Source organism: Procambarus clarkii, chromosome 14 (assembly GCF_040958095.1).
Source record: "Procambarus clarkii isolate CNS0578487 chromosome 14, FALCON_Pclarkii_2.0, whole genome shotgun sequence".
In the NCBI taxonomy this organism is placed as follows: domain Eukaryota; kingdom Metazoa; phylum Arthropoda; class Malacostraca; order Decapoda; family Cambaridae; genus Procambarus; species Procambarus clarkii.
In genome coordinates, this window is record NC_091163.1 from 36,639,556 (window position 1) to 36,653,682 (window position 14,127).

The 14,127-nt window shown below is 40.5% G+C and overlaps 1 protein-coding gene across 1 annotated transcript; it reads left to right on the plus strand.

Moving 5' to 3' along the window:
- The first annotated feature begins 9,452 nt into the window (after positions 1–9,452).
- LOC138364793 (mucin-4-like) lies at positions 9,453–9,941 on the plus strand. The gene has a single exon (XM_069324767.1). It carries the CDS (start codon positions 9,453–9,455, stop codon positions 9,939–9,941), a length of 489 nt encoding a protein of 162 aa, XP_069180868.1.
- Positions 9,942–14,127: the final 4,186 nt, after the last annotated feature.

The following is a 14,127-nucleotide window of genomic DNA, read 5'->3' on the forward strand; positions in this document are numbered from 1 at the left end:
AAATGTCCTCTATTTCCCCTCTGTCAATCCCCCTAAACATTTTATGCAATTCTATCATATCTTCCCTCTCTCTCTCTCTTTCATAGCATCAGTTCCTTCAGGCGCTCTTCATATCCCATCCCTCGTAACGCTGGGACGAACCTTTTCAGTTTCCTTATGTACTTCTTCAGATGGGGACTGCATGATGGGGCGGCATATTATAAGACTGGCCTCACGTAGGCAGTGTAAAGCGCCCTAAATGCCTCCTCACTTAGGTTTCTGAATGATGTTCTCACTTTTACATACGTAGCTAGATAGGTACGCTGCTGATGTTAACCAGTTTAAATGTGGGTCAGGAGTCACGTTTGGTGTGACGTCCACTCCCATGTCTCTCCCTCGAGTGGTGACCGACAGGCAGTTCCCCTTCATTGTGTACCGTCCCTTTGGTCTCCTGTCCCCTTTTACCCTTATCATTTATATATATATATATATATATATATATATATATATATATATATATATATATATATATATATATATATATATATATATATATATATATATATATAAAGAAGGCACATTGGATTTATGGGAGTACATATCATTGATGTTTTTAGAGTCTTGTGCAGCCACTCGCACGCATATAGTGTTTACTTTACACTTGCTGGTGTTAAACTCCAGTAGCCATGTCTCCGACCATCTCTGCAGGTTAAATGAACAAATCCACAAGGGCCGTGACGAGGATTCGAACCTGCGTCCGGGAGCATCCCAGACACTGCCTTAATCGACTGAGCTACGACAGGGTAAAAAGGGTTGAAACCGAAGTTCTACTGAACTTACTTGTCACGGCCCTTGTGGATTTGTTCATTTGATGTATCACGTTAGTGTGATCTCTGTGTGTGTGGATCTCTGCAGGAGGTTCAAGTCCTCCAGGAGGTCCTGCGACCTCCCTCTCTCACAACACCTCTGATTAATTTAGCACCGTCCGCGAGCATCAACATGCGTCCTGGGGGGGGGGTGAGGGAGGGGCCCCCTCCCTCACCCTAAACGCATTCATCAGTTTTAAAGTATTTTGTATTACTAATACATATTTTAATTAATGTTATAAGAGAGAATGTCTGTCTGTCCAAAGCTGGAGGCTAGACTCTTGGGTCGCCTTAACCTGGTCTGGGGTCGGGGACCGACATAGGCTGGTCAGGGTAGGCCTAAGATACACGATCTAAGAGTTATTATTAATTTCTGGGCAAGAGTGAAATGCTCGTTTAAAAGTCCGAAGACTTTTTCGTCTTCTGAAACAATTATGTCGTTAAGACATGATGAGGTAGTTTTGTTGTTCCTTAATATTAGAGTTTATGGAAGGGAAGAGACGACCAGCCGCGGGGGGGGGAGAGGGAGGGGGCGAACCTCCCACATCACCCATTAAATGTTAATACAACCGGTAGAACTAAATTGGCGCTGGTTGTATTAATTCTATTATATATTTATTTATTTATGTATTTATTTATATACAGGAAGGCACCATTGGCTTTATTAGAGTTCAGAGAACTGAAGTTTTACATTCTCGTAAAATCTGTAGCAAATAAATAAATAAATTAGTTAGCCATAAAAGAGACGAGAAATTAAAAAAAATTATTACAGAAAACGGGGATAATTTCCCCGCGACGTCGTCACAAAATCTATTTAATAACTAATGTTACAATAAAGTTAATATGTTTATTTGTGATGTGTGTCTATGTATGTATTAACACGATGTACTGAACGGGGTGAGAATAGCTTGAGCTACCTCATCCCTTTGTGTGTATTTTACCTCTATAAACTTATTTCAATTTCAATTTCAAAACTAAAGTCATCAGGCTCAAAACTGAGGCTACAATAAAATGAATCTACTAAATTAATTATATAGTCAATAATGGTTTGACCTGCAGCCCACTCCTCCTCCTGAATCTCTGTGAAGACCAGTAGAGGATGACGGCGTGACAGGAAGCCGGCGGCGGGCATTGTTGTTGATGGTAGGACCTGAGGCGGGACAAGAGTGGGCCTTCCACAACACAGACAATTACTCCAGCAAGTCCCATCAAGCAGCGGGACTTACATCAGTCACTAGTTATTCCAAGCCGTCCTGCGACTAAGTCCATTCCATCCAGCGGTCGACCCCACAGACGCAGTCATCAATGTTAACATGCTGTTCATTCAAAACGGGAATTTTCTTAAGTATAAATTAATATTATAATATATTAGCATATTGTGCATATATAGGCATAGGTTAGGTTAGGTGTTTAGGATCTGTTGGCGATTATTTGTATTTGTAGTACGTGGGTGAAGCATTTACAGCGTTGTGGTTCGAACAAAATTCGTCAGTGAAACACTTGTTCCGGATATGTTCGAACGTCAGCAGTTGTGAGTCGTGTGTAAACCGTTTTTCGTTCATAAACAGCTGAGAGGTTGGCGGGTGGATGGAATGGCCTTTGACCTTTGTTAATGCAACCCGTTCTCGCAAATTTAATAAGTCAATATTGACTTATTAGTTGCGTGCATAGGTGACATACTAAACATAATAGTTTCCCTTGAAAAGCTTCATAGAAAACACCGACCTTACCTAACCTACTTAGTATGTTAAAATAAACATCTTATAGCTTCGTAATTATAATTGTTACTTAACCTATTATAGGTATAGGTTAGGTAATAATTGTAATTACGAAAACTCGTGCCCTCACTCAGTCTGTCTAGGTCATCTTGTAGCCTCCTACTATCGTCCTCTGTTTCAATCCTCCTCATAATTTTCGCATCATCAGAAAACAATGAGAGGAACGAGTCTATACCCTCTGGAAGATCATTTACATATATCAGAAACAGTATAGGTCCAAGGACTGACCCCTGCGGTACTCCACTCGTAACGTCTCGCCAATCTGAGACCTCACCCCTCACACTGACTCGTTGTCTCCTGTTGCTTAGGTACTCCTGTATCCACCGGAGTACCTTCCCTTTCACTCCAGCCTGCATCTCCAGCTTTTTCACTAGCCTCTTGTGTGGCACTGTGTCAAAGGCTTTCTGACAATCCAAAAATTTGCAGTCTGCCCACCCTTCTCTTTCTTGCCTTATTTTTGTTGCCTGGTCGTAGAATTCAATTAATCCGATTATGTGTGTGTGTGTGTACTCACCTAGTTGTACTCACCTAGTTGTGCTTGCGGGGGTTGAGCTCTGGCTCTTTGGTCCCGCCTCTCAACCGTCAATCAACAGGTGTACAGGTTCCTGAGCCTATTGGGTTCTATCATATCTACACTTGAAACTGTGTATGGAGTCAGCCTCCACCACATCACTTCCTAATGCATTCCATTTGTCAACCACTCTGACACTAAAAACGTTCTTTCTAATATCTCTGTGGCTCATTTGAGCACTCAGTTTCCACCTGTGTCCCCTTGTGCGTGTTCCCCTTGTGTTAAATAGCCTGTCTTTATCTACCCTATCAATTCCCTTCAGAATCTTGAATGTGGTGATCATGTCCCCCCTAACTCTTCTGTCTTCCAGCGAAGTGAGGTTTAATTCCCGAAGGGTCTCCTTGTAGCTCATACCTCTCAGCTCGGGTACTAGTCTGGTGGCAAACCTTTGAACCTTTTCCAGTTTAGTCTTATCCTTGACTAGATATGGACTCCATGCTGGGGCTGCATACTCCAGGATTGGCCTGACATATGTGGTATACAAAGTTCTGAATGATTCTTTACACAAGTTTCTGAATGCCGTTCGTATGTTGGCCAGCCTGGCATATGCCGCTGATGTTATCCTCTTGATATGGGCTGCAGGAGACAGATCTGGCGTGATATCAACCCCCCAAGTCTTTTTCTTTCTCTGACTCTTGAAGAATTTCCTCTCCCAGATGATACCTTGTATCTGGCCTCCTGCTCCCTATACCTATCTTCATTGCATTACATTTGGTTGGGTTGAACTCTAACAACCATTTGTTCGACCATTCCTTCAGTTTTTCTAGGTCTTCTTGAAGCCTCAAACAGTCCACTTCTGTCTTAATCCTTCTCATAATTTTGGCTCCAGTGACCTACTATACACTATGGAGAGTGGCAAGCAAAGTGCCTCTTCATACTCTTTCAGTACCCATGGCGAGATCCCGTCTGGACCAACAGCCTTTCTAACATCCAGATCCAGCAGGTGTCTCTTGACCTCCTCTCTCGTAATTTCGAACTCTTCCAAGGCCGCCTGGTTTACTGCCACCTCTCCTAGCACAGTGACCTCACCTTGTTCTGTTGTGAAGACCTCCTGGAACCTCTTGTTGAGTTCATCACACACCTCTTTGTCATTCTCTGTATACCTGTCCTCGCCTGTTCGAAGTTTCAATACCTGTTCTTTCACTGTTGTTTTCCTTCTGATGTGACTGTGGAGTAGCTTTGGTTCGGTCTTGGCTTTGTTTGCTATATCATTTTCATAACTTTTCTCTGCTTCTCTTCTGACCCTGACGTACTCATTCCTGGTTCTCTGGTATCTCTCTCTGCTTTCTGGTGTTCTGTTATTCCGGAAGTTCCTCCACGAACTTTTGTTCAGTTTCTTCGCTTCCATACATGCCCTATTATACCATGGATTCTTCTGTTGCTTCTCGGATTTTTCCCTTTGGGCCGGGATGAACCTGTTTACTGCCTCCTGACACTTTTGGGTAACATAGTCCATCATATCTTGTACAGACTTATCTCTGAGGTTTGTGTCCCAAGGTATTTTCCTTAGGAAGCTTCTCATCTCCTCATAATTCCCCTTTCGGTATGACAGCCTTTTGTTTCCTAGTTCTTTTTCGGGGGAGATAATTCCTAGCTCTACCAGGTACTCAAAGTTTAATACACTGTGATCACTCATTCCCAAGGGTGCTTCCATCTTGACTTCCCTTATATCCCACTCATTTAGGGTAAATATCAGATCAAGCATTGCTGGTTCTCCTCTCATTCTTGTTGGATCCTTGATGTGCTGGCTTAGAAAGTTTCTTGTTGCCACGTCCAGCAGCTTAGCTCTCCATGTTTCTGGTCCTCCATGCGGGTCTCTGTTCTCCCAATCTATCTTCCCATGGTTGAAGTCTCCCATAATTAGTAGTCCAGATCCATTCCTGCTAGCAACAGAAGCTGCTCTTTCTATTATGTTAATGGTGGCCATATTGTTTCTATCATATTCCTGTCTGGGTCTTCTGTCATTTGGTGGTGGATTATATATGACTACGACTATAATTTTTTGCCCTCCAGTTGTTATTGTACCTGTTATGTTGTCACTAAACCTTCACATCCCTGTGTGTGTGCGTGCGTGTGTGTGTGTGTGTGTGTGTGTGTGTGTGTGTGTGTGTGTGTGTGTGTGTGTGTGTGTGTGTGTGTGTGTGTGTGTGTGTGTGTGTGTGTGTGTGTGTGTGTGTGTGTGTGTGTGTGTGTGTGTGTGTGTGTGTGTGTGTGTGTGTGTGTGTGCGTGTGTGTGTGTGTGTGTGTGTGTGTGTGTGTGTGTGTGTGTGTGTGTGTGTGTGTGTGTGTGTGTGTGTGTGTGTGTGTGTGTGTGTGTGTGTGTGTGTGTGTGTGTGTGTGTGTGTGTATATGTATGTATATGTATGTATGTATGTGCATAAAGTATATATGGAAGCTGATCAGAATCTCACCTTTGTAAACGCACATTAATGACACTATGTGAAACACACATCGAACACTTTATGTAAGGACAGAGGAGAGAAAGACAGAGACAGAGAGACACATAGAGAAACAAAGAGACAAAGAGATAACCTATAAATATCCATCAAAGATAACTTATAAATATCCATCAAAGCAACATTGCGAAAAGAAGCCCAATGGTTGTGACACAAAGTGAACAGAGAGGGGAGCGAGTCAAAGGCGACAAGAATGGCGGGAAGGAGACGAGGTGGAAGGGAGAGAAAATAAAAACAGACACACATGATGGCAACACTCACACGTAAACAATACAATGCCAGATATGACGAGAATATTTATCTCTGACCCGTTGATGTTAACTGGTCATCAATAGTCTCAGTCATCAACAGTCTCAGTCATCAACAGTACCAGTCATCAACAGTTTCAGTCATCAACAGTACCAGTCATCAACAGTCTCAGTCATCAACAGTCTCAGTCATCAACAGTCTCAGTCATCAACAGTACCAGTCATCAACAGTCTCAGTCATCAACATTACCAGTCATCAACAGTACCAGTCATCAACAGTCTCAGTCATCAACAGTACCAGTCATCAACAGTCTCAGTCATCAACATTACCAGTCATCAACAGTACCAGTCATCAACAGTCTCAGTCATCAACAGTCTCAGTCATCAACAGTACCAGTCATCAACAGTCTCAGTCATCAACAGTCTCAGTCATCAACAGTTTCAGTCATCAACATTACCAGTCATCAACAGTCTCAGTCATCAACAGTACCAGTCATCAACAGTCTCAGTCATCAACAGTTTCAGTCATCAACATTACCAGTCATCAACAGTCTCAGTCATCAACAGTACCAGTCATCAACAGTCTCAGTCATCAACAGTCTCAGTCATCAACAGTACCAGTCATCAACAGTACCAGTCATCAACAGTCTCAGTCATCAACAGTACCAGTCATCAACAGTCTCAGTCATCAACAGTCTCAGTCATCAACAGTACCAGTCATCAACAGTCTCAGTCATCAACATTACCAGTCATCAACAGTACCAGTCATCAACAGTCTCAGTCATCAACAGTCTCAGTCATCAACAGTACCAGTCATCAACAGTCTCAGTCATCAACAGTCTCAGTCATCAACAGTTTCAGTCATCAACATTACCAGTCATCAACAGTCTCAGTCATCAACAGTACCAGTCATCAACAGTCTCAGTCATCAACAGTTTCAGTCATCAACATTACCAGTCATCAACAGTCTCAGTCATCAACAGTACCAGTCATCAACAGTCTCAGTCATCAACAGTCTCAGTCATCAACAGTACCAGTCATCAACAGTACCAGTCATCAACAGTCTCAGTCATCAACAGTACCAGTCATCAACAGTCTCAGTCATCAACAGTCTCAGTCATCAACATTACCAGTCATCAACAGTCTCAGTCATCAACAGTCTCAGTCATCAACAGTCTCAGTCATCAACAGTCTCAGTCATCAACATTACCAGTCATCAACAGTCTCAGTCATCAGCAGCAGCAGTCATCAACAGTCTCAGTCATCAACAGTCTCAGTCATCAACATTACCAGTCATCAACAGTCTCAGTCATCAACAGTCTCAGTCATCAACAGTCTCAGTCATCAACAGTCTCAGTCATCAACAGTCTCAGTCATCAACATTACCAGTCATCAACAGTCTCAGTCATCAGCAGCAGCAGTCATCAAAAAAAGATAATTAGACGAGCCAAAACTAATTACTACGAAGATAAATTTACCCAAATAAAGAGCAACATTAAACAAACTTGGAACACAATTTCACAAATATTGGGATCAAAGAAGTCTTTAAATAACAAACCGACTCTCCTGTCTAATAACGATAGTCAGCTTTCAGCCTCTGATTCTGCTATTGAGTTCAATAGGTTCTTCTCTTCCATTGGTTCATCCCTTGCAAATGATATTCCATCTTCCAGTACTGACATTAAGGACTATCTTACAGGTAACTTTCCACAGTCTCTGTACCTAAAGCCTATTAACTCCACTGACGTCAATGAGATAATCCTTTCCCTTAAAACCAAGTCTGGTGCCCTTGAGGAGATACCAACTTTAATTTACAAAAAAGCCTCCAGATCTTTAGCCCCTGCTATTGCTTTGCTCTTCAACAAGTCACTTGAACTCCAAACCTTTCCAGATATTCTAAAAAAGCGAGAGTAACGCCTGTCCACAAATGTGGTGACCCCACAGATGTTAACAACTACAGACCTATATCAATCCTGCCAAACTTGTCAAAAATTTTTGAAAAACTTATATACAAGCAGCTTTACTCATATCTAGCCAAACTCAATATACTTAGCCCTTGCCAATATGGCTTCAGACCCAAAAAAAGCACTAACGATGCACTTATTAGTATGCTTAACTCGATTCATACAGCTCTTGATAAAAAGGAGTTCCCTGTTGGGTTATTTGTGGACCTGCGTAAAGCTTTTGATACTGTCAACCACCATAACCTTCTTCTTAAATTACATCATTATGGAGTCAGAGGACACTCCCTACAATACCTCGAGTCCTACCTTACTGACAGGCTCCAGTATGTTTCTGTGAATAATACAATTTCTCCCACCCTACCCATCAACATTGGTGTTCCTCAGGGCAGCATACTTGGCCCTCTCCTCTTTCTCATCTACATTAATGACCTTCCAAATGCCTCCCAACACCTCAAACCAATTCTATTTGCTGACGACACAACCTTCATTTACTCCAGTCCTGACCCTCTTGCTCTAAATGCCACAGTAAATACTGAGCTAAATAAAGTCCATCTTTGGCTAACTGCCAACAAACTCACCCTTAACATTGACAAAACCTTCTATATTCTGTTTGGCAATAAATCCTCTAGTCTTATAAATCTCAAAATAAACAATACCCAAATTTGTAACAAATTAGATGGCAAATTCCTTGGCATTCTCATTGACCACAAGCTGAATTTCCAGGGACACATTCTAAATATATCAAAAAAAGTTTCAAAAACTGTGGGCATTCTTTCTAAGATCAGATATTATGTACCACGCCCTGCCCTGGTGACTCTCTATTACTCCCTTATCTATCCATATCTCAACTATGGTATTTGTGCTTGGGGCTCTACTACCCAAAATCACTTACGTCCTCTAATTACTCAACACAAAGCTGCTATTAGGACAATATCCAACTCTGGCCCCAGACATCACTCGGTACCCCTACTCAAATCTCTTAATATGTTAGATATTAAGTCACTGCACATTCTCTCATGTGTATTATACATATATAAAACGCTGAACTGTAATGCCAATCCTGATCTTAAAAGCTTCATAGAAGGTTGTAACAGAACCCATGAGCACCACACCAGAAATAAATACAGTTTTGATATTCCTAGAGTACGTCTTAACCAAACTAGAAATGCTCTGCAAATCAAGGGGCCCAGAATGTGGAATGACCTTCCCAACCATGTTAAAGACTGTACCTCTCTCAACCAGTTTAAGATAAAAACTAAACACTACCTAATAAATTCCCTGTAATCTACCTCACTCCTCTATTGTCAACCCATGTCTGTTATTTTCATTTTCTTTTTTTTTTTTTTTTTTTTTTAATCAACACTGTTTGTCAACCTATTGTATTTGTGCTGCTTTTTCAGTCATGTTCCCCCTTTTTTTTTATCTTTATTTGTATTTGTTCTCAACATCTTTTATTCTTTATGCTCAATTAGTATTAAGTTCTAGATATTAATGTTTTTCTTGCCCGAAACGCATTGCGTAATAGTGGCTTTAGGCATTGTATGTACTAGCTCTATCTATATATCAATCCATTAATGTAACATCACTTGTATGTATATACCATACCTGAATAAACATCTGAATCTGAATCTGAATCAACAGTCTCAGTCATCAACAGTACCAGTCATCAACAGTACCAGTCATCAACATTACCAGTCATCAACAGTACCAGTCATCAACAACAGTCTCAGTCATCAACAGTCTCAGTCATCAACAGTACCAGTCATCAACAGTCTCAGTCATCAACAGTACCAGTCATCAACAGTACCAGTCATCAACAGTCTCAGTCATCAACAGTATCAGTCATCAACAGTACCAGTCATCAACTGTCTCAGTCATCAACAGTACCAGTCATCAACAGTACCAGTCATCAACAGTACCAGTCATCAACAGTACCAGTCATCAACAGTACCAGTCATCAACAGTACCAGTCATCAACAGTACCAGTCTTCAACAGTACCAGTCATCAACAGTACCAGTCATCAACAGTACCAGTCATCAACAGTACCAGTCATCAACAGTACCAGAGTCTCAGCGTGATTTTCAAGCCGAGTTCTGGCTCTCTGCTCCTATTTTCATTATCAAATTACAACTTTTTATACCGAAAATTTGCCAATTACTGAAAACGGCGATGAGTCATATTTTGCCCAAATACAAATGTTTATTCAGGTAAGGTACATCCATACAAGGTGTGATACAAAGTTGATGGAGTTATAGATAGAGCTAGTACATACAATGCCTAAAGCCACTATTACGCAGTGTTTCGGGCAGGAAAAACACTAAAGACTAAAACTTAATACTAATTGAGATTAAAGTATAAATTGTGTTAAGAAAAAATGAGAAAAAAATGGAAAAAAGGGGGGGGGGGAACATGGCAGGAAAAAAACAAAATTACAATTTGGTTAACAAACAGCATTGTTTAAAATAGTAGACATGGGTTGACATTTAGGGGTGAGGTAGGTTACATTGAGTTAATTAGGTAGTACTTCGTTTTTATCTTAAACTGGTTGAGAGAGGTACAGTCTTTAACATGGTTGGGAAGGTCATTCCACATTCTTGGTCCCTTGATTTGTACAAACATATAAATTTTGACACTAGCTCTCCACATATGTCAGTTGCTTAATTTAGAACCTGTACTTGAGGTCGATCTCGAACCCATTGTTGATGTGATGACTTATATTGAATTTTGTAACTAGCTCATCAAGATTGTAACTTGCTTAGCTAAATGAATTGTGGGGTTCAGTCCCTGAGCCCATTATGTGCCTCTGTAACCCTTTCCACTACCGCCCACAAGATGGGTATGGGGTGCATAATAAATGAACTAAACTAACTAACTAACTTGATTTGTAAAGCATTTCTAGTTTGATTAAGTCGTACTCTAGGAATATCAAAACTGTATTTATTTCTGGTGTGGTGCTCATGGGTTCTGTTACAACCTTCTATGAAACTTTTGAGATCAGGATTGGCATTACAGTTTAGCGTTTTATATATGTATAATACACATGAGAGAATGTGCAGTGACTTAATGTCTAACATATTTAGAGATTTGAGTAGGGGTACCGAGTGATGTCTGGGGCCAGAGTTGGATATTGTCCTAATAGCAGCTTTGTGTTGAGTAATTAGAGGACGTAAGTGATTTTGGGTAGTAGAACCCCAAGCACAAATACCATAGTTGAGATATGGATAGATAAGGGAGTAATAGAGAGTCACCAGGGCAGGGCGGGGTACATAATATCTGATCTTAGAAAGAATGCCCACAGTTTTTGAAACTTTTTTTGATATGTTTAGAATGTGTCCCTGGAAATTCAGCTTGTGGTCAATGAGAATGCCAAGGAATTTGCCATCTAATTTGTTACAAATTTGGGTATTGTTTATTTTGAGATTTATTTGATTAGAGGATTTATTGCCAAACATAATATAAAAAGTTTTGTCAATGTTAAGGGTGAGTTTATTGGCAGTTAGCCAAAGATGGACTTTATTTAGCTCAGTATTTACTGTGGCATTTAGAGCAAGGGGATCAGGACTGGAGTAAATGAAGGTTGTGTCGTCAGCAAATAGAATTGGTTTGAGGTGTTGGGAGGCATTTGGAAGGTCATTAATGTAGATGAGAAAGAGGAGAGGGCCAAGTATGCTGCCCTGGGGAACACCAATGTTGATGGGTAGGGTGGGAGAAATTGAATTATTCACAGAAACATACTGGAGCCTGTCAGTAAGGTAAGACTGAAGGTACTGCAGGGAGTGTCCTCTGACTCCATAATGATGTAATTTAAGAAGAAGGTTTTGGTGGTTGACAGTGTCAAAAGCCTTACGCAGGTCCACAAATAACCCAACAGGGAACTCATTATCAAAAGCTGTATGAATCAAGTTAATCATAATAATAAGTGTATCGTTAGTGTTATTTTGGGCCTGCAGCCATATTGACAAGAGCTAAGTATATTGTGTTTGGCTAGATAAGAGTAACGCTGCTTGTAGATTAGTTTTTCAAATATTTTAGACAAGTTTGGCAGAATTGATATATGTCTGAAGTTATTAACATCTGTGAGATCACCACATTTGTGGACCGGTGTTACTCTCACTTTTTTTTAGAATATCTGGAAAGGTTTGGAGTTCAAGTGACTTGTTGAAGAGCAATGCAATGGCAGGAGTTAAAAATCTGGAGACTTTTTTGTAAATAAGAGTTGGTATCTCCTCAAGGGCACTAGACTTGGTTGGGTAGAAATAGCCTAAGCTACTCTATCCCTTTGAGATGTATTTATTGCTTATCTCAATAAACATACTTGAACTTGATCTCACACCTGACACACAACCTTGATACCACACCTGAGCCTTCCTTTCGTAAAGATTATCCCCTATCCAGCGCAATAATCTCCCTTTAACACCAAGACTAGCTAATTCATATAAAATAACCTCTTTGTTGGCTTTATCAAAAGCTCCTTGTAAATCAATAAAAATTCTATAATAATCATTATCATTAGTTAGACATTTAATAATACAATCAGAGGTACTTTTTCCTTTGAGGAACCCGAACAAATTACTAGACAGCTGATCACCTATTATATATAAAAGTCTATTTAAAATGATCCTCTCCATCATTTTACAAAAACACGAGGTTAAAGACACAGGTCTGTACTCTCTTTAGGGATAGGGATGATCATAGCTTTTTTCCATTTACTGGGAATACTGCCCTCTTTATAACTAATATTAAAGAGGTCTAAAAGTGGGCTTTTCGTCATAATGGCAAGTTCATTAAGTATTTCACAAGTTACTCCATCCTCCCCAGGTGCGGTAGATTTCCCAACTTTAATCGCCGTTATTAGTTCTTCTCTGGTAATACCTGTGCAAGTGACATCACCACTGTTACCTGCTGTAAGTATAAAGTCCTTTCTTAGATCTTTCCAAGAATCTAATGACTCTCTCGTTACAGCGGGTACTAAGTTTGGCAGCTTCCGCCCATTTATTTACGAGACTGTAACGGTTCTATTGTTACGTAAAGTATGGTGACAATAAACACAGACACTAAGATACTATATATATATTTGGTCGAATATACAGAAGTACACAGGTGATACTTTGGTGTGAGTTGAGCGCACTGAGCGTCGGTACAGTATCTCGCAAGTGTCTGCTCTAGACCACACTTGAAAGTAGACTCTGGTTAATGTTTGCTATTCTGCTGCTTATATGCTCGGGCATCACCTCACCGTGTTGCCCGGGCAACGCCTCACCTCATTCATCTCCAAAGGTTGACAGGAATATTAACAAAGCATTTGGAGCGAGTATATTATTGGGATAATCTACTCGCTACAAGACCATTTGCAATTCCTTGCGGGTCTGGATGTGCAACAAAATTATGCTTTTTACCCCTTATTTTATTTACGTCTTGCCAGATTTCCTTCAAGTTTCTGTTACTCCCAACTTTCTCTGCAAATTCCTGCCAATACTTGCTCCTAATACACAATAATAACAATACACAATAATGAACAAGGATTACTAGGTACATTAGGATAACATTTCAGGGTTATACATTATTTCACTGAAGCACAATATGAGGATCATTACAAGGAACAATGCAATAGAATATGCACTCAATACAACAACCATGATATCAGATGATATCTAAGATTATAATGGTAAAGTAATATGACTTAGATACATATAGATACCTAAGTGTAGATATGATAGAGCGCAGTAGGCTCAGAAACCTGTACACCAGTTGATTGACAGTTGAGAGGCGGAACCAAAGAGCCAAAGCTCAACCTCCGCAAGCACAACTAGGTAAGTACAGGCGATTGGAATGTCAATATATATACACCTTTATTCCCATAACATCCGAGACACATGGCTCCCTGGGGTAAGAGTGCCTTGGGATTTCTCAAGGAATTGGGCTCCAAGCTCATTGACGTCACCAGAGACCCAAGAGCTGCCATTTTTTTGTTTCAACGCCTCAGTGTGGCGATCCAGAGGGGGAACATCTTCTGCATCCTCGGTTCCTGTCCGAGGATGCAGCAGCTGCATTCAATCTTGCACCTACAATTATTATCACTAATAATACAGTATTTTGATTGCTTCACATATTTAACTGTGAATATTGAAAACAAATAATTCATTTAATAATTTTAAGGGCATAAAATCATATTGGCATATTATGACATAAAATCATGAGACATTGGGAGACCTTTGACATGCCGCCGTCTTCCTGTCCCATCGAGGCTACTGGAGAGAGCAATAG